General features: G+C 50.8%; 1 protein-coding gene across 6 annotated transcripts in view; it reads right to left on the bottom strand.

Annotated features, from left to right (window-relative positions):
* The window catches only part of PAX2 (paired box 2), a 78,910-nt gene that overhangs the window by 36,222 nt on the left and 21,861 nt on the right, over window positions 1-20,827 (bottom strand). For 4 of the 6 annotated variants that reach the window (XM_064488335.1, XM_064488333.1, XM_031461612.2 and 1 more), the window contains exons 5-7: window positions 11,232-11,317; window positions 9,604-9,723; window positions 3,960-4,028 (exon numbers count right to left, since the gene is read on the bottom strand). In XM_064488335.1, the coding sequence (XP_064344405.1) occupies window positions 3,960-4,028; window positions 9,604-9,723; window positions 11,232-11,317 (275 nt within the window). The remainder of the gene's footprint in view (window positions 1-3,959; window positions 4,029-9,603; window positions 9,724-11,231; window positions 11,318-20,827) is intronic. The other 2 variants (XM_064488334.1, XM_031461613.2) reach the window with 1 other exon arrangement.

The following is a 20,827-nucleotide window of genomic DNA, read 5'->3' as shown; positions in this document are numbered from 1 at the left end:
ATGACGCCAGGCAGGAGGAGAATGGGCAAGGTGTAAAAGCTCTGTCTAAAGAAGAAAGCCTCAGAAAGACCCCCATGAGATGCCCACAAGCTTGTCTTCAGTGGAGATGAGCACAAAGGGTGCTTTGAGGCAGGTGGGCAGGCACCTCAGGGAGGGAGGGATGCTGACATTTCCCAGGGACCTGACGGCCAAGTGAGGAGCCACCTGGAGTCTGGGCTGCGGGCTCCAAGGAAGGGAGGGAGAGGAGGTGAGGCCTCCATGCAGGTTGAGGTCTGTGAGGCCTCCCTTGTCTGGTGCTGTCAAGGTCAGCAGGTTTGGGTTCACCGAAGGGTCAGGATGGTTTGAATTACTGGCTCTGCTGCAACTCAGCTCTGAGGCTCGTGATCGGTCTCCCAGCCCTCCCCCAACCCTCCCTGCCTTCCCACCCTCACAGGGTAGAATGGGGTGGGTCCCTACTGGCCACCAGGGCCCTGAGGAAGGCAGCAAGGAGGGGCCCTTCTGGTGTAGCCACCGATGGTCGGGAGGCTGCTGGGACCCATTCCTCTGGAAGGCAGCAGTCCTGCATCGCCCCAGCCTACCTTCTCCCCCATCCCTTTTTCTGAGGGGTCCTCTGGCCCCTGCCCTTCTCAGCTGCCTGCAGGCCTGCAGAAGAGATGGTGCCCAGGGAGTGGCAGGGACCCTGGGGCAGCCTCGGTGCCCAGCTCCTCCTTCCTGAGTCCATAGCCCCCGCCTGGGGGAGACGGGCAGAGCTGAGGCAGCGGATTTCTCGCTTGGCACCCTTGCCCACGGTGGGAGGAGGACGATGCCTATTTGCAGGGCTGGAAGGTAGTTGCCAAGCAGAAGATGAGGGGGTGAAGACATTTCCTGACAAGATGGGTGTGCATACACATGCACGGGGCGCCCAGCCTCAGGGGTGGGGAGGACCCGAGGCGTCTGCTGAGACAGTTGAAACACTGCGCTACATTCACCCTGACTGCCAGCGGTGCAGGGTCACACACAGGCCCCTGCCCTGCAAATCTGTACGTTCTCTCCTGGGGAGTGGGGTCGACCTAGCTGCTCTGACTTTTTGGCACTTTAGGGAAAAAAAAAAGTACTCTTTTGTGCTAAATCACAACACACTTCCTCCAACAATCAAATAAAACTTCATCCACAGCTGCATGATCAGGTAGGGAAACTAAGGTGGTTAATAACTTGGCCACAATCTCTGGTATAAATGCAGGGATTTATGTACAAATTCATGCACCTATGTCAGCTACACACAGCCATGGCTAAGCCCTGGAACCTCCCCACAGAAAAAAGTAAGTCCATGTGTGCACGGGGCCCAAGGTGAAGGTCGTAAACCTACCTCTGTATAATGACCTGGTTGGGGTTCAACAGGCTCGTAGCCAACATTTCCCTGAGAGTTTGGCTAAAATATGTGATCCAACTAAGATAGAAAAACTCCCCCTTCAGGTATGAACGGTCTCATTTCCCAGGTTACTAGGAAGATATAATCAAAACAATGAATGTGTGTTCATAAGTGGATTTTGGGGGGCTGTGTGTCTTAGTGAATGCTGACCTGTGAACTTTAGCTCTCTCTTGGACTAGAGTGGACATTAGCCAGGTTTTGAATATTTGTTGGAAAATGAACATAGGTCAAGCCTTGCTAATGCATGTAAAGTTGGGCACTTGTCCAGACAGATGATTACCTCCGTGCAGACTTGGTTTCTGGACTCTCAAAGGACCTGCCTCCTGAGGGTCAGTGTCTGTGACCTGTGCTAGGTAGTACAGTATGTGTGAAATCATCTAATTCTAGCAATAATCCACAGAGGCACTTTCCTTAGAGAAAGTCAGACTTTGCTTGGCTTCCCTCTGCCAATATACTGTCTCCTCTCAGTGCCTGGCTAGATCTTGGAGGAGAGTGAAAGCAGAAAAAGGCTCTGCGACGCCCTGCCCATGATGGAAGCTCACTTCAGAGGTCTGAGGGCACAGCACCCCAGGTCCACACTCCTGGGTGGGTGGGTATTCTCTAAGAAGGGAATCGGATGGCTGGGAATGTGTGTGTGTGTGTGTGCATGTGTTTAAGGACTGAGTGGCAAACAGACATAACTGTGCCCAAGTGCTGGGTTTAGGTTAAGGAATCAGTGCAACCTTGTTTTGTTTATCCAACATAGTGCAACCTCCCCTCGTCTTCTGGGCCCTCCTCGGCACCCTTCCCAGCTCCTTCAGGCTGTATCCTCTCCCACTAAAATGGTGCAGACTCGGTGAAACTTCTCTCTTCTTTTCCCATGCAGGGAACGCTCACATCCCTCTTGGCTTCTGCCAAGCCCCCGCATCAGGACCAAAAGGCCACAGAGAACAGGTACTGTGGGCCCAAGAGAGTCAGGCTCTGGCTCCAGCCTCTGCCCCTACATGTTCGCCCCCTATAAATCTACCAAGGAGCCCTCACCTGTATACTCCCCCCAGCAGCCTCTTCCAGGACCACAGGCCCAGGCCACAGGCATCCAAAGTCCCCAAAGTCCCCAAATTCCCCAGGCCTGGCAGCTGGCCAGTGGCAACGCCTCTTCTTCCCTGGGGTCTTCCTGGCCTGCCTTTTCAGACACCAGCCCTCCTCTGCTGCCCCTCCAGAAAGACAGCAGGGAAGAGATACTGGTGGCCAGGGCATGCCTGGTTTACATTAATGAGATACAGCGAGTGTAATCCAGCCATGGAGGCAGCCTACAAAAGGAGGTGATCGCGGGCGGCCAGGAGCAGAGCCGCTCAGGTAATTGGTTTATCTATCTGGAAGCAGGGGGAGCAATCTCAGCACAGACAGACTAGCAGTAAAGTCTCTTCCTTAAGGCTATTTCCTTTGTCTTTTCAATTGCTTGCACATCCATGTGAGAGAGGGAGAGAGTGTTAAAGAGAGAGGGAGAGGGAGAAATGTTAATTTGTGAATTAATGGCTTTTCTCAGCGGAATTGTAAATTCAAATGTCACCTCACACGGTGACACCACGGCTGGTCTGCTGAAGAAGCAATGATAAGATCCCCCACCTCCCTCGGTGCCCCTCCCTCCCCAAAGATAGCTGCGGAGTGGAACATGCTACTTTTAATTTGCAATAACAACACAACAGAGGTATGCAGTAATGACTGCCTTCTACCCTCCTCCTGGCTTCCTTCCCCTGAGTCCGGTTGGCTCCCCACTTCCTCCCTCCCACCCCTCTGCTCTTCTGCAACAACACCTCACCTCACCCCGGCTGCCCCCCACCCCACCCCAACCAGGGCCTGATCACATGGGGGGGTGTGCCTTTGGAATCGACGATGCTGCAACCCTCTCTTCTCCTTCAATAATCAGGGAATTAATGACCCTGAAGTTAAAGTGAGGCTGATACCGAGGCCCTGCCCAGCGTTGGGAAAAAGCCTTCATTGTTTTCAAGCAGGAGGCGGGCAGCAGTGAGGGAGATTCATGGATGGAGATTGAATATGCAATTTTCTTTCACCTTGCCAAGAGCTGCCCCTGGGCTGTGCCTGGCCTAAATTTTTCCTTTTACCATCTCTGCCTTATCCGGCCCTCCCACCTCCCTTCCATTCTTTCCAGAAAATTACCTTCAAAATTGATTTCCACTTTTACAAACAAATATAATGGGAACACAGGAAAAAACTTGGGCCGTGATGAATTAGGGCTGTCAGGTGCTTCCAGGTCTCCTTTGCTTTTGTTTTACTACCCGATCTGCTCTTTGTTTTTCCAAGGGCTGGAAAAAGTGCCCCCCAACCACTGAGTGTCTGACCCTCCAGGCCACGGGGCCTTAGCCCCCAAACCCGGCAGTGGCCCATGGCAGAGTGAGCCAAGCCCTGAGACTCCATTAGTCTCTTGGTTTCCCAGTGGAAGCCTGAGCCACCTTCTCCTATTCTGCTTTCTGGTCCTTGAGAACCCATTCTAACCACCCCCTCCCAGCTGTTACCCCTGGCCCCCGCACCGTGTTCCCTCTGGCCCCCATACCTCTTAAAGTCCAGACCAGATGCAAACCTCCACCTCCTCTAATGTGGGCAGGATCAGTGTATACCTCGACTAGAGCAAATAAGAGACAGACAGACACTGAGAGATCGCGAAAGACAGGAGAGTCAAAGACTGGGGGGGCAAGCCCTGAGATTGGGAGATCAGGCTCCTCTTCGAAGGGCAGCAAAAGTTCCAGTCAGCAACTCTCACACAGCCTGAGGGTGTAAAGGTTCCCAGCCTCAGTCTCCCTTGCCTCAGGCCCCAGGCCACCCCTGGAGGCAGGTTCAGGACAGCCTATCCGTTTGCGAACAGAATGCAGAGTGATGACAAAGGGCCCTTTGGGCCAAACTCTTTATATATACCTGTGCCTCAGGACCATGGAAACTTAGCACACCCAGGCCTGGCTTCTAGCTCTCCCTGCTCCCTGGAGCTGGTGACAGGGATGTGGACATGCACCTCCTCACATTTGACCATTGAGCGTATACACTACCCAGAAAACTGTGTGCCTGCCCAATACACAGCCTTCCCCATTCCCTTTCCCCCAAGATCTCAGAAAGGTAGAAACACGCAATACCCATATTTGCATAAACCAAGTAAAAAAGCCCATGTATGTCCATAAAACAAACATACATTTCCCAAGTAAATAAATACATTTGTATGTGGGAGCGGAAATACACAGCAAGGCTAGAGGAAGGAACGCCTCCACGTTAGAAAAGAAGGGGTCCTATATTTATCTGCACACATCTAAAATGCCTGTGGAGACCCTAGTGGGTAACTGCAGAGTAAATGTTCCAGCACAGATGGACAAAGGTCCTCCCAATCACATAGGGGAGGCTGATGTCTTTCCCCTGGTGCCCTGGTCCCATTCAGGTTGGCTTGTCCCAGCATCAGCTTCCCTAGGCTGCCCTGCTTAAAAGGGGCTGCAACAAGATGAAGGAGTCTGGACCCCCAAAACTTTCTTTCTGACACAACTTCACTTCCCCTTGAAACATAAACCTGCTGATTACGCCCTCCTTCCGAGACACACAGCGAGCCATCTTCCAGGATGGAGTTGGCTCAGCACTTCATATCTGTGATCTCAGGTGGTCCTCTCCACAGTCCCCATGAAGTCAGTGCCATCACCATCTCCAGTTTACAGATGAGAAGACTAAGCTGATGAAGGTTAAGTGAGTTGCCCAAGGCACTAGGATTCCAACCGGGCTGTGCCTCCCTACAGAGCCCTTCCGCAAGGATGTATGCTGCCCATCCCCACTGCACCCTGGGGACTGCCTGCTGGCCTCCACCCTGAATCCTTCTTCCTTGTGGGAAGCCAGGGCTCCTAGACGGGCCAGATGCCACTCTTTTCCACAGCCCAATCCCCTCATTTGCTCCAAGTCAAACCTGAGCAACACACTAGGGGACGTCTAGGAGGAAAACTAACTAAGGAAATAAACCGCTTCTTGCAATTATGGCTTCATCCAAAGCAGAAGGGAGCGATTAAAGGCAGTGACAGGGCTTGGCCGTTTGCAGCCCTGCAGCCCGCCCTGCCTGCAAACGCACAACTGCACTGGTTTGGCACCTCTCAACTGCACAATTCATTGTGCACCTAATTAATGGAATGCAAAATCACAGCTCCCTGCAATCCCACACATCAAAGGATGATATCAACACACCTCCCCTCACACAGATCAAAAGACTCAGACCATATGACTTCATTTGGATTTTTGGACAAGTTATGTAATTGCTCTGGGCTTCAACACCTCTGATGGACAGCAATGCTTTGGGCCACGGCTGAAAGCAACTGGGTGAAGGTAAAGGACTTTGGTCTTTCAGCCTGAAAAATTACAGAAGTCCCTCTTGCAGCCACATAAGGAAAGCATGCAACATTCAGGGAAGCAGTGTTCCCTCAAAGGCCCCTAATATACCCACCCATACTTGTAGCTAAGAAGAGGTGATAGCAAAGATTTTAGCGGGGAACTGAATGGGGAGCTACCTTCTCAGACTGCTGGACAGCCTGTCTGCTGGGTGCTTCGTGACATAACTTCCTTCTCTACCCCCGGTCTGTCTACCTGTCTCACTCTGGGACCTCCTGGACTCTTAGGGGGAGAGAGGAGTCAAAGCTTCTTGACTAGTACTTTTCATAAAGGAAAGTCTGGGGATTTTTCCCATTCTTCCAAAGGCCAAGGCATGAGGGGGCATCTCAAGCAAGCTCATAGTCACCGTCAGTTTCATTTTTCCCCAGAGTCACAGCTGATCGGCCCTTTAGTAATGTCTCCCCAGATCTGATTTCTGCAGATACTAATAACGCTGTCCATATTCTGAGTGCCAATGCCAATAATGCTCTGGGTATTATCACTGTGAACACCAGTAACTACTGCTGAGATTCGTCTCCGATAATGCCAGCACACACTGCAGTGATTGTCCTCGCTAATGCCCACCACCGTGACATTGTTAGAGCTGAAGAATAGGCCGAACTGTACCCAGAGGCAGAAGCCGAAGCGGCTTCCTTGAGGACAGAGAGGCTCACGGCTTGCCCCCGGGGCATGACACTTCTAGGGAGATGCCCCAGTGCGTGGCGCCAAAATAGGGCCAGGCTGGCAGGGGCACAGGGTCCTCCTGGGGGAAGACGTGCCTCTCCACTCCCTTGGGGCCTACTCCCTCTATATGCATCCCAGTTCCCATGCTGGCGCTCCTTGGGCCCCCAGTCAGTGTTCTGCTTCGCCGGCAGTGCTGGCCTGGGAGCTGAAGGACACACCTGGGTGTCTGTGCAGCCCGTGCCCGCGGCCGCCGCCCGCGACCGGCCTGCCAGCTGCCGAGCTACCTTGGCCCGGCTGCCTGCCGAGCTGGGCTACATCATCTTGACACATAATTATCTCCCCTATTCTTAATCATCGGAGCTGCTTCCTAATGCAAACTGGGCCTGGATGCTTGGAGGCACCCAGAGTTGGGGGAGGGGGGACAGGCTGCGAAAGGTCTGCCTTTGCTCTGCCTTTCCTTTCCTTCCCTCTCCCTTCCCACCTTTGTCCGACTGATCAAGTGTGTGTGAGTGTGTGCGTGTGCGTGTGCGTGTGTGTGTGTGTGTGTGTGTGTGTGGTGGAGCAGTGTTTCGAGGGGGGTCAGGGAGAACTGAAATTCCTCATAGGCTCCCACCAAAGGAAGGACTGTTCCTTCTGGTCTGCGGTTGGTCAAGAGGAGAGAGAACTCCCCCCACAAAAGAAGTAGGGTCTCTGATCCTTCTTGCCACCTGGTCAGGCCCAGGGCTAAGTGTTTAAGCAGGAAGGGTAAACTCAGAGGCCGCCATTATCTCTCACTCAGAATTCACTGCTACCTGAGCTGTCTCCCCGCTCACCAGGGTCCTGCTGGAGGAGTGTCTTCCCAAACTCAGCCTTGCTCTTCTCCCTTCCTGCTCAGACACCTTCAATGGCTCCTCATGCCCCCTAGAAAAAGTCTTTATATGGTCCTGTCTTGGCCTGCTTGCCTGTGACCCTAACCCTCTACTCAGCCTTCCCTCCATGAGGTCCCCTATGCCCTTTCATCTCAGCCAAAGCGCCCTGGGTTTTTTCACCACAATACCTTATGGTCACAAGGCTGAGTCTATGGGATAGAATTTCACACTACCATTGTCTTTGCATCATGCCCCTGGTCCATCCCTCAGGCTCCTCCTCAAAGAGCAGCTGTGCCTGGAGGTTCACTCCCTCCCTGCTCTGCATTCCCATGGCCTGCAGCCCAGACCTCCAACACGACATAGATATCTAGATATCTGATGGGCCTTCCTGCTCTCTGGGCTCACGGGTTTTACGCGCCCCACTAGACTGTAAGCTCCTTAAGGACAAGAATCATATCTTGTTCTGCTTTGGGATCCTATAGCACCAAGCCTTTCTTGCAATGGTTGCCCAGAAAGGGTTCAGTGAATTGAATTGACTTGAAACAATGGGTGTGATCAATTGCTCAGAGAGGAGAATGCTCTGTTCTGGGCCAGCAGGGCCCGACTCGGGGTGGCCAAGGCCTCCTGCTGGTGCCTCTCTACCCCAGCCTCCTGTCACAGACCGTAGGAGCCCAGAAAGCAGAGGACATGCTTTGCCCCAGCCGCAGACCAATGAGGGAGAGTACAAAGGGGGTCCCTCGACCTCCCCCGGCCCCTGGTCATCTCACAGGTGCTGGTGGTCAAAGAAGAAATTCTCAGGGTCTGAGGCAGAATCTTCCAGGCCACTCAGGGTGCCAGGGGACTTGGTGAAGGCCTGAGTGTGGGAAACCCCCAGGGAGAACTGAGACCCAGGCCCTTTCACAGCCGCCCCCTGCCCATCAGTGGTTGCCGCCAAAACAACCACAATGAAATTTAGTGAGTGGCAAAGGCCGTGGCAGCCAAATGGGTTTGGATATTTTGGAAGAAGGAGAAATAGAGCCAGACAAGCTGTTTTCCTGTGAAACGAGGCCATTAGGGCTTCTGGAAGGAGGCCAGGCCCAGGTCATCACTGTCTTGCCAGACCCAGGCCTCTCCTACTCGCTGTCCCTTCTGCTAGAGGCCAGGGCTCTCACACTCTCTTTTCCCTCTGCCGGGGCCCAGGAAATCTCAGCTTTGTCCCTTTTCTCTCTTTTTTTACCCTCCAAAGCTGCCCCAATCAAGGGCTTGTCTATGCTTGGGATGACCACATGATTTGTTGTCCAAACAGGACATTTTTGAGAGAAAAAGGAGATGCTGACTGGCCAAGATGCAGAGACAAAGGCATAAATTGGGACTGTCTGGACCCATGGGATATATGTTCATCCCCTCTATGTTCATTTTAGAGGGTTCTGTCTATTTCATGGGAAATACCCTTAAAATCAGACACCCTCTCTAGACTGGGAGGCTACTGCCACCCCAGCAAGGACCATAAGATCAGGGAAGGAAGCAGGCTTTAGACACTCTTGTCTCTGGGCCTGCCAGCACGGTGCCCTGGCCTCATGCATCAGAAGAGAACCAGATGGTCACCAAGGGATCCTTAATGTTATTTGAAAAATTCTTTCTCCCAAGTCATTACCACCACTCTCTCCTCTGATTCCCTTCCCTGCTCCTCCTTCTCTTCATCCCCCTCAACCCTGAACTTCCTGCCTAACAGCTGGCTGTACCTGAGGGATTACAGGGAATGAGAGGAAGGGCCAGAGAGGAGCCTGGATGATGTCTCTCCCAATGGAGAAGAGCAGAGAGGGCCCACACTCAGCTCCCTGAGTGGGTTTTAATGGGCACAAGGTCCACGTGTTACAGGGAAAGGACACCAGGGTCAGCTGTGCATGACATCACTCCAGCATCTCCTGATGGGTTGGGATCAAGAGAGGACAAGGCAGGTTGGCCTTTCATCCTCAGGTCAGAAACCAGCTGTCCCCCAACCTCCAAAACCTTCCCACAGTACATGGTTCATGCTCTTCCTCCTGGCAACCCACAGGGATATTGGGGGTGAATCCTAGCGGAAGGTGAGGCGGTTGGGGCTGTTGAGCAGATGGTGAAGCTGATGGCCCCACCAGCAGCCCGCCTCCCTCTCTCCAGGAGCCAGCAGGGCAGTGGGGGGACCTGGGCTTTGCTACTAAAACTGATCTCACAGCAGAGCAGCTGTGAGGCCGGTCCGAAACCGGAGCTCTGAGTCCAAGGACAAAGCATGCACAGAAGAAGCCAAGCCTCTTCCCTCCTCCCTACCTTCATCACGTTTCCTCTTCTCGCCATTGGAGCGAGGGATCCCCAGGATCCCGTTGATGGAGTAGGATCCCACTGGATCATTGGAGGCGCTGGAAACAGGAGGGGAGGCCGTACTGGGAACTGGATGAGAGTAAGGAGGAAATGCCATCAGGATAGTGGTTGTGATCACAAGCCAAAGCCCCAGGACTGGGGGCAGAGAGAAGCAGAGAAAATGAGGAGGGATGGGGAGTCCACAGTCTCCTTCTTCGTCTGAGGTTTGAAGGGGAATGTGTTGCTACAGACATTTCAGGCTATTCACTGCTGTCTACCCCGGGCTGAATGGTGACCAGTCAATTCCAGCCTCCTCTGCAGACCTAGAGATTTCACTCACTGAACTTGTTCCCTGAAGACGGATGGAAACAGCAAAGCTAACTCAATCTAGAAAGTGACTCAGTGGACCTGCAGAGAGTATAGCTCCTAGGATGCCTCCCCCCTTGCACAGCTCATCCCATCCCCGGGGGGCCAGGCAAATCCTTCCAAACAAACCCCAGCCCATTGTTTCTAGTCTCCTAGGAGGAGTTGTTACCCGTGCTGATTTGGAGTTTCTGGCTTTCTAAACTCTGTCTCTGATTCTCTCAGAGACACAGGACTGGTCCTGATATTCCGCAGGAGCATGAAGCTCCTCTCCCCCAGTTGCTTCTGGTCTTGAAATCACTTAAGTTCCTAATTCCCTCTCCAGGCACAGTGTAGTGAACACATTCACTCCCCCGTGATCAGCTCAGGTAGAGCCCGGCCCAGCCCTGCCTCCCAGCACACGCTGTAACCCGGGCTAGTAAACAATGCTCCTGCCAAGTCCAGGAGGGCTGGGACCAGCCGTTTCTACTTCTTGCTGGTCAAGAGAGAGAGGATAGCTGCCAAGAGAGGTGGCAGGAGGAGTTTAACCACATCCCAGCCCCTCAAGCCCCAGGCCTCATATATAGCTTCAGCCGCACCAAGTGCCCTTGGGCCAAAGGGAAGACAGTAGGTGTGGGGTGTGAGCAGATGTCTTGGTGGGCCTGGGTTATATCTCTGAGAGGCCATGAGAGAGGGTCAATTGATGAGGAGGCTGGAGAGGGATGGAGAGTCACCGAGTGGATAAGAGAGAGACCAAGAGATCCAGAGAGATGGGCCAAGAGGGAGGGGGCCATGAGGAGAAGGGGAGAGAGACAGATCCTCACCTACAGAGAGGAGAGGAGAGAAAGGGAAAGGCAGACAGGAAGGAAGAGGGGAGAAGAAAGGAGAATAATCTTAAAAATGTTAAACAGAAATGGAACAAGCAAGTAGATAAGAAAGAGAGAGGGGCAGAGAGGGAGAAAGAGAACGAAAGATGGAGAAGGGGGAGGAGGAAGGGAAGGAGAAGGAAAGCTAGAGGGGAAAGAGAGAGACAGACAGACACACAGACTGATAAAGGCAAGGCAGCTGGGAGGAGATGCAGGTGGGAGGCAGAGAGGGGTCCTGGGGAGCTAGTTTATCAGGCAGATCCCAAGCCTCTAGGAGCCCAGGGAGAGCACAGGCTTGGACCTCAGACAGCTGTGCATTTCCCAGGGATGAGGCTGTGCTTCCCAGCTCTCAGGGTGCCCAGCTTCCTCACTTTCCCCCAGCCCTCTTACCAATGGTGTGGCCAGGGGCAGTCACTCCGGTCCCGGCTCCATCCGGCGTTGGGTGGAAAGGTTGCTGAACTTTGGTCCGGATGATCCTGCAACAGCATCACAACAGCATCACACATCACATGCCCTCTCCTGCCCTGGCCAACTCCAGCCCAGCCCTGCAGAGGCGCTCCCCCAAGCTCCTCAGCTTCCTCCTCACCCATATGCTCCCTGAACCTCTGCCCTCTCTGACTGCTACAAGGCATGAGCTTGCCCTCACGTTGGCTCTGTGGATCCAGCCTAGCGCAGCCCTGGGCAGAGGCAGTCTGCATTCTGTTCTGCAGCCCTGCGCAGAGGCGGTCTGCATTCTGTCCTGTCGTGTGCATCGTCTGAACTGCAGCTTGATGTTTGGTAGCAAGGATCAGGGTAGCAGAGTGAGTGGAGCACAGCATCCTTCCCCTTCCTGGGCATGGGGATTGCCCTGATGACTTGCTGTCCACCCTTCCCTCCTCAACCACACACATCTCCTCCTGAGAGGAGTCTGGAGATCATTTTGGAACTGACTTTCCTATTGGGACTGTATCACAGTCCTCCAGAGTCGGGGGACGGGATGAGATTTCCCCATTTTGTGAGCTAAAGGGAAGTACCCAGGGAACCGCTGGGTCACAGGTAACCAACCCTTTTGTCTCCAGGATCCTGACCCAGCACATGGTACCTTTGCCAGATGTCAGGCCCTAAGCAACTTCCTGAGCCCACTTAGTGCTCTCAAACTCATCAAAACTCTGCCCCTGCCCAGCTCGCTGGCCCACTGCCCTCCTCCTCAGAGACCTTACTTGGATCACAGCTTCTCTGCTAGGCTGGGCGAAAAGCCTGGTGCCCTCCCTATGCACTCCCAGGGGTGGGGGTCCAGATCGAACATCCCAGGGATGGGAACTGTCAGTGACCCAAGGCCCCAGGGCTCAGCGATGCAAGAGACCCACCCTAGGGGCAGGATGGAGGAACACTCCCCTCCAGCCACTGGTCAAATCGGGTGCCCCTGGAAGCCACTTTTCTGAAGGCATTGCTTCTCTCCACAGAGAGATGGGTGAGCCAAGTTCATCTTTACCAGCCAGGTGAGTCACAAGCCATGCATGGAATGAAGCTGGGGGGAGGACACACACCCAGAGAAAGCCAAGGAACCCTTAGGGGGCCAGGCAGTAAGTGCCTAGAGGATGCAGGGGAGGAATCATCCCCCTTGCAAGTGGGAGAAATGGGAAAGGAGTCTTTGGAGGCGGAACTTGATGTAGATCTTCAAAGCAGAGTAAGGCTGAATACACACACACACACACACACACACACACACACACACACACACACACACACACACAGGAACCAGAGGCACAGTGGATAGTGGAAAAAACACCAGGCTGCATGGCTTTGACCTCATCGTTATCTTTTTCCGGGCCTCAGTTTCTTCAGCTATAAAGAGGTTAGACAACAGGATCTTTAAGTCTCTTTCCCCCGTAAATAATAACATGATTCTAAGATGAACATAGAAGCAGAGAGGAGGGGGTTACACGCAGGCACTGGAGGAGGGTGGAAGCAAAGCCTGGAAGCCAAGCGCACATGCCAGGTTAGCGGTTAATGCCCAGACCAGGAGCTGTGGCAGTATATGTAAGAGAGTAAGAGGAAATAAGGCTGAAAACTTGGAGGTAATGATGATAATAGGTATTTTCCACTTATTGAGCATCCATTATGTGCCAATATTCTACGCAATTTCTATTCCTGTATATACACTACTGTAAACTCTCAGACAACAACCTCCAAAGTAAACACTATTATCCTCATTTTGCAGATTGAAAACTGAAGCCGACAGTGGTTAGGAGCTTACTCAGAATCACACTGCCAGCTCAGGCAGCGTTCGAATTCTGTCTCTAAAATGTGTGCTTTTTGTTGCTTTGTCACACTTCCCCCAGCACACAGGAACCAGGTTTAGAGAGTCTCAAGCCATGAGCAATTTCTAAACTGAAGGGGACGTGCACAAACCAATCCAGGCAGAGTTATCTACAGGCAAGAGGCCATAAGGGGCTGGTCTCAGAATAGAGAGGGAAGAATTCACAAGACATTGTGAAGGCAGAATGGTCAGGATCTGGCAACTCACTGGAGACAACCAATGGCTCCAGCATGCCGGATGACTACACCTGGCAGGCTGGTGGTGTGTCCCGCTGTCAGAAAGAGGGATGCGGGAAGATGACTGGTTTGGTTCTTGACATGCAGCATTTGAGGCGGTAGGCAAGTGTCAAGGGTTGGTGGGGAGGGCATGGCCCAGCAGGTATGGACTGGGGAGATTGTCAGGGAAAGGAGTGTTGGTTGAGACGAGAGGCCTAAGAAGCAGACGCTGGAGGACACCAACTATCAGAAACTGAGGAAAACAACCTGACCTTGCACAGGGGTCAGAGTTGGTCTTATAGGAAACAGCAGAACCAGGATCAGGCAGTTTTAGCTAAGTCAACAAAGAACATTTCCAGAAGGGAAACATAATCCACAGCATCAATGGTGACATATAGACTGGAGGGACTTGGGAATAAGAAGAGGCACCAGATCTGGGAATCTGGTGACCACTAGTGACCTTGGGAGGGCAGCCCCAACAAAGCAACTGAGGCAGAAGCCAGACACAAAGAGCGGAGGAAGTGGACAGGCAGAGGGAGGCAGTGGACGGAGACTCTTGCTTCAGAAGTTTGTAGAAAAGGAAAGGAGAGGAAAGTGTGGAAGCTGAGGATGGAACCGGCAGCTGAGTGGACAGAAGGCTGTTTAGAGGAGGAAGGACTTGAGTAAGCTGAGGAGGAAGAACCCGTGAAGAAGGAGACACTGAAGCTGCCTGAAAGTGGATGACGGCGAGAGAAGGCAGAGCAAGGAGAGAACGGAATGGTGGGCTCAGGGAGGAGGTGGCAGGAGACCGTATGTTGTGAAGATGTCAAAAATTCTGGGTTTGGAGCGTGATCACAATGGGGAAGACCTGACAGTGGTGAAAGGCAGTGTAGACTGGTCTCTGGGAAGAGTCTAGAAGGAGGCTGAGCAGCTCAGAGCGCCTGCTCCTCATTCATTGCAGCAAAAACTTCTGGGATTTCAGTGGGTCTGTGGGTGGCTCTGGCTTGAGGGCTGACGGGTTCTGGACTGAGGGAGCCACAGGACAGAGGCTAGGGGAGACAGACAACTGGATGGCCTTGTGGAGTTGCTGTCTTTGTTACCCAGAGCCTCTGACCCCTGGGGCACTGGTGCAGAATTTAGCTGAGGCAGCAAGTGATGGAAAATCACTACTCCTTGACAGCGGCGTGGTGGTGCAGGGGAGAGGAGCTAGGCAGGGTGCCTGTTGTGAGTTGCTAATGCTCTTGGTGTCCGTTCCCGTGTCCCAGGCGGTGGGCATGAGCTGATCTCAGGGTACAATCAGGAACCTTGGAGGGCACGTCTCTACTGGGGGCTGGGAGGTGCCATTTCTTATTTCTACAGAAAGACTGCCCTCCCGGGATACCTGCTCCCTACTCTTCCTTCCAGCAAACTCCTTCACAGGGATGCGCTCTCTCCCCCACCTTTCCGGGGAACATCCTGGGCTTTGCCTTGGTCCAGCACAGGGACTTCAGGCACTTAGCATCTCACCCTCACGAGGGTGTGAGCGGAGCAAAGGGAAGAAGGGGACAGGCTCTGGGCTCAGTCTCCTGAATCTGAGTCCCAGCTCTGTTACTTGTTGCCTGTGAAATGCCCAGCAGTTTCTTATTCCCTCATCTGTAAAATAAGATAATAATACTCTCCACTTCATAGGATTGTCATGAGGATTAAATAGGATAATTCACATAAAATGATTAGTATGATGCTTGGCTCAATAAATGCTAGCTATAGTAATAGCTACTGGCAGTAGTATTCCTCTGAGTGACCCCAGGCCTGGCTGCTTTCTATGGAGGGGCTGAGCTAGGTGCAGGCAAGAAGGTCTCTCAGGCCAATATGCCCAGCCTGGTCAGAGCAGCTGCTGCGGGGACCCTGGGAAGAGCACTTGAGAAGACAGGAAACAGCAGCAGGTGTCAGAGCCTGACCCCAAAAGAGATGCATCAGAGAGACTCTCCGGAAGACAGACTGGGGCCCTTTGCTTGGGGGCGCTGGGAAGGATTCAGAGACAGGATGAGCAGCAGCTCCCTCAGGACCCAAGAGAGGCCAGGGGGCTACGGCAGAGCTTTAGAGTAAGGGATGACAAGGCAGGTGAAGTCATTCCCTCTTTGGTTAAATTTCTGGGAGGTCGCCACCCTCCCTGCCACGCTGGAGATCAAAACAGTCACTTGGCTCTGTGAGTTAGCATGAAAGCATGTAATGCGTCTCCTATTTACAGTTTGTTAAACTCATGAAGCAACAGAGACACTCTCAGTTCTAAGAAAGCACCAGGGAGATTCCCAGCTCTTCTGGTTCTACTCTCTCTCCCTCTTCCTCCTCCATCTTTTCCACTCATCCTTCCTCCGTGCTTCACTTTCTCTCTCCCCTTCTGTCTGTCTCTGCCCTCTCTGTGTCTCCCCTCCCTCTGTCTGTCTGTCTGTCTGTCTCCTTGCACCCTGAAGTCCCACTGTGGCTATGTGAGCTTATTGATTCCTGGGAGCTGGGGGAAAGTGGGAGGCAGGGCTGGGGTGCAGGCTCGGGGATGGAAATAGAAGGCTATAAATTATTTGTGACAGGAAAGCAATAGTGGCAGAGTGCTGAGCACAAGTCCTGTGTCACTATTAGATTCCTTTTAGCCTGATGACACTGTAAAAAAGGTTAAGTGTCTGCTGGAATCGTACACCTGGGGGGCCGGGGCAGCCTGGGAGCAGAACAAGCCACTGAGAGCAGGTATATCAATTCTCCAGGCCAATAATATTCCTCTCATTGATCGCCACGCAAAGTTCAAAAATCTCATTACAGCCAGGCAGACCGGGAACTTTTTACAAATCAATAGAATGATATAATGTATGTATACTTAGTACAAATGTATCTATTCATCTATCCATCCATCCACGGTCCGCCTCAGGGTTTCCAAGTTAACCTACCCATCATATTATGTTATGTTATGTATGATACTATATTGCATTGCATTATATGATAATAAATGGTGTGCAAAAATGTCCCCTGAGGTGGAGACAAGAAGAGGTCCTGTTAGCATTAAGGTGACCTCAGACAGCTCACCTTGGAGGGAGTTAGGTGGCAGCATTACTAGGACTAGGCTGGGCAGGATTTCTAGGAGCAATGCTTCCTCATCGGAGGTGCCAGTAATAAAATACTATTGTCCACTGAGTATTTACTTTGAGCGAGGCAATGTCCTAAGTGCTTCAAACAAATAGTCCATTAAATCCTCACCAGGACCCATTCTGCAGGTAAGGCATATTATAACTTGCCCAAAGTCACCCATTTAAGAAATGGAAAACCTGGGCTTTGAATTCAGGTAGACCAATCCCAGGACCTATACCCTTAGCCGTGAAGCCATACTGCCTCCAGGAGAGAAATATTCAAAAGCCCAAACTCCTGGATCTGTTGTTCTAGTCTCCTGTTCTATGGTGTTCTGAGAAACAAAGGCGAAGAGGCTTCTTGAGCTTCAGCACAGCCCTCTATAAAATGGGAGTATTCCACCCACTGGAACCAGCTGCTGACAGCATGATGCACACGTGGAATCTTCAAGCATGTCCCTGTGAAATCCTGTCCCAGTGCCCAGGACAGACTGCCTTCTCCACTTTGGAGTTACTTCCTAGTAGAATGGCTGGCTGGCCCCAGGCCTGGTCATATCACTGGTTTGCTCAAAGAGTCTTTGGGGCAAGAAGTCAAGTATCTACACACATGTGTTATATACCTGTATAAATCAGTTTAAATTGCCTAGTTTAGTCCTTGCAGAAAATATTTAATCTCTGGTATGGGGAAATCTTTTCTGATTGGGTAAATCAGAGGAACTCCAGGGTAGAAATGTGCCAGGCTAGCTAGCCCCACTGCCCATCAAGCCAGATGATGGTGGGAGGGGCCTCTACCAGTGACTTCAGGCTGCCTAGGGACTACAGGCTGATCATCCAAGAGGGCAAAACGATATTTGCTTCAGCGAAGGATATTTTGCCCAATGAATGCAGGTAATTGCTTTAACTCAGGTCTTTTAGAGCTGCCTACATCAGACACGTGTCCCTAGCTCTGCCCTGAGGCAAATCACAGCAATGAAAACAGCTGGAGACTTTTCATGGCAGAATCGCAAGTGAGATCTCATAGATCATTCAGGAAAATTTCACCTCTCCCCAGTATGGTTCTTACCTTTCCCTACTTCTGAGAACTCTAAGGGCGTGGAATCTCCCCTCTGTGTGCCCCAGGAACTGAAGAACTGAAATGTACTACCTCCTCCCCGCAGGAACCAAAAGGAAACAGCAGCCACCCTGCCCTCCCTGCTGGCAGCCTGGAAGTGCTTCACATGAATTCTGTTTTCTTAGGCTCAGGCTCCAGTTTGGACAATTGACCATACATCAGGCAGGGTTCTGTGCGTGTGCTGGTGACAGGAAGCTATGGGCAGGACCTTCCATTCTGGCTGTAGCAGGAAAAAGCTGGAATACACAGGTTCCAAGGTGACCAGGGTTCCCCCCAAACATGTCAAAAGTTTCTGCCTCTTTTGTTGCTTCTAAAAAGTCACAACTGAGCTCTGAGAGATGACAGTCCTATCTAAAAGCTTGCACAAAGTTGTCCTCAAACTACTGTCTTTGAACCGCTTGCATTAGAATCCCCTGGGGCACACGCTAACATGCAAATCCCTGGAGCCTCCTTCAGACCTTTGACATTAGAATTTCTGATGGTGGTGGGGCCCAGGAATCAGTATTTAAGCAAATTCTCTAGATTATTCTTAAACTCTCTTATATTTGAGAAGACTAGCTTAAGCCAGGAGGTAAAGAAACTACTCCTGAGAGAGTTGGGAGAATGTCCTAGTGAGTTAAAGAAGGTTCTTTACTGATACTCGATCAATCCACATTTCCCTCCATCTGCTAATCCTGACCCCATCAGACGCAGGAACCAAAATTCAAGAAGCTATTGGTTCCTCTGTGGAAACTAAACTATAAGCTACAAATTAAAAATAACTTCAAAATAGTTTTTGGTACCTTTTAGGCTGATAGATTCCCAGTGGTTTCCTTAGGTACCAGGCTTATTTTCTGCATCAATTTAGCCTTCTAAGACTGGCACTGAGGGCGATAATCCTTCTACCATGTGTCCCCGGGAGCCCAGGCCAGATATAATTTACCAGGCTAGATGGGCCATGGGCCTGGCCCAAGGGGGCAATAGTGATGGTTTATATGATGAACGGTAAGCATATGGATTGATTTAACTTCAAGATATGCATAGGATTAAAAATTAAGGGGCAATGTGTTTAACTAACCATTTGGAAACCAGTCTGCGGTGCATGCCAAGCCCAGAGCGTGACCAGACTAGCTCCTCTCACCACTGGCCCTACCTTCATCTGTCAGGGCTTCTGGGCTAGAGCTGGGGTCTACCAGCTGTCCACCCAGTGGTGAAAGGGGTGCTGTGTGGACTTACTGCTGGGACAAGTCCTCCCTGTCCATCCTTCCCTTCCCTCCACAGGCACGCCACCTCCCTCTGCAAGCAGAAGGGAGCCTGGAGGGAAGGGGCCCTTAGCAGCAGCAGGTGGGGCCTGCTATCGACCACCTGGCCTCCCTGCCTCTAGCCCCTCCCACTTCTCACCTCATTAAGCCAGTTTTCAAAAACAATCCACCCAGTCTCCTGAAAGAATGTGATGTGGCTAAACCCTACAATTGCTTCCTATTACCTACAGGATAAATTCAGAATTCCTCAGCCTGGCCTTCAGAATCTTTCCCAATCTGGCTCCGCCCTGGTTTTCCAGTCTATTTCTCTCTGTTCCCCTCTTCCACGTAGGGTCCAGCCCAGAGGTGAAACCTGTTTTCTTGCTTACTCAACTCACAGTGAGTCCTCCCCTGGACTCTGAGCCCTGCAAAGAAGGGCACATGTCATGCCCATTTTTCTCACCATTGTATTTTTGGCACCTAGCAACAGTGCCTGGCATAAGTACTTAAAAACCATTTGTTGAATAGCAAGTGAATGTTACTAAACGCTATTACTAATAATAACAATAACATAATTTTAAGGGACATAGTGACCAAATATATGTTCACCGTGTGCCAAGGCACTGGGCTAAGTACTTTACATGGATTGTTTAATTTGTATTTCACAATTTCTTATGAAGATCATTATCCCTGTTCTATAGAAGTGGAAGCTGAGGCTCAGAGAGGTTAAGTAACTTGCCTAAGGTCACACAGTTGTTAAGTAGCAGAGCCAAGGTTTAAACCTGGGCGCCTGACTCTAGAACCCACACTGCTAACCACTGGGTAGCATAAGTCAGCTGTACCAGAAACAGACCAGGGAGGGGAGGGTATAGCTCAGTAGTAGAGTGCATGCTTAGCATGCACGAGAGGTCCTGGCTTCAATCCCCAGTACCTCCATTAAAATAAATAAATAAAACTAATTACCCCAAAAAAGATTTTTAAAAAATTAAGAACAGATGGTAGAATCTATGAGAAACTGGGCCTGAATAGAAGAACTATATGTAATAATAGTAAAAGTACAACTCATTTATTTCATATTCACTCTATGTATTGTAGAGTAATGCTATGATAATGTAATGCATTGTAATGTGAATTTTCTCATCCAAATCCTAACTACAATTCAATGAAATAGGTGTGTTCTTTGTTTTACCAAGGAGACAACAGAGAGGCTAAGCAACTTGCCCAAAGTCACATGCTTCATAGAAATGGAGCCAGACTTTGGGTCTGTGACTCCAATCTCTGTAGGCTGAACCATGTGACCTCTTCTGAAAATTTATATATTAATAGTTTCTTTGTGTTTATTAACTTTTTGGGCATAAGCAAATTTTTTCCTTCCGTCTTTTCACATCCATGATCTGGACAACTGTGCAAATGTGTATGCAGACAATGAACAGAGATTGCATGTAGCTGTGATTCTAAACATGCTTACTCTCTCCTGTGCATGTACCATAGATGTATTTGATAAGCATCATGTCTGTGTTATAAACAAACCTCAATTTTAGGTTAAGTGGCTACAATTTCAGTATATTTTATATTCATTTGTAGTTTTGAGGATAGATTTTCTAAATTCTCTCTCTATATGTTTCCATCTCTATCTCTCTCTCCATTTCCCTGTCTCTCTATCTACTTTCCAAATCATGTACAAGATCATGTGGTGATACTGAATACAGGTGCGTTTCTCAGTTTCTGTTTCTAGAAACTATTTCTATGATTAGTGTATCTTTATATTCATGTCTGCTCTAATGCATTGATCCAAGATCTATAATACTGGATATATTTATCCAAACTCTCCTCATGAATTTCTGCCCAGTTATGCCTTCCTGTCAAATCTGTAAGCCACCGTCATACACGACTCCACACTCATCACTGTTCACTTCCAAGGTGTTTCAGATGCTCACATCACAATTGCATTTTTATATTGGTCTGGGCACCAGTATTGATGTGCATAAATGTGCATTTGTATACCTGTGTATCTTTCTGTCTATGGCCAGGATGGGATGGGGTGGGGGCATGTGGAAATGAGAGAATTATTAA

The sequence above is a fragment of the Camelus dromedarius genome, chromosome 8 (genome assembly GCF_036321535.1).
Source record: "Camelus dromedarius isolate mCamDro1 chromosome 8, mCamDro1.pat, whole genome shotgun sequence".
Lineage (NCBI taxonomy): Eukaryota > Metazoa > Chordata > Mammalia > Artiodactyla > Camelidae > Camelus > Camelus dromedarius.
This window is presented reverse-complemented; position numbering and strand designations above follow the sequence as displayed.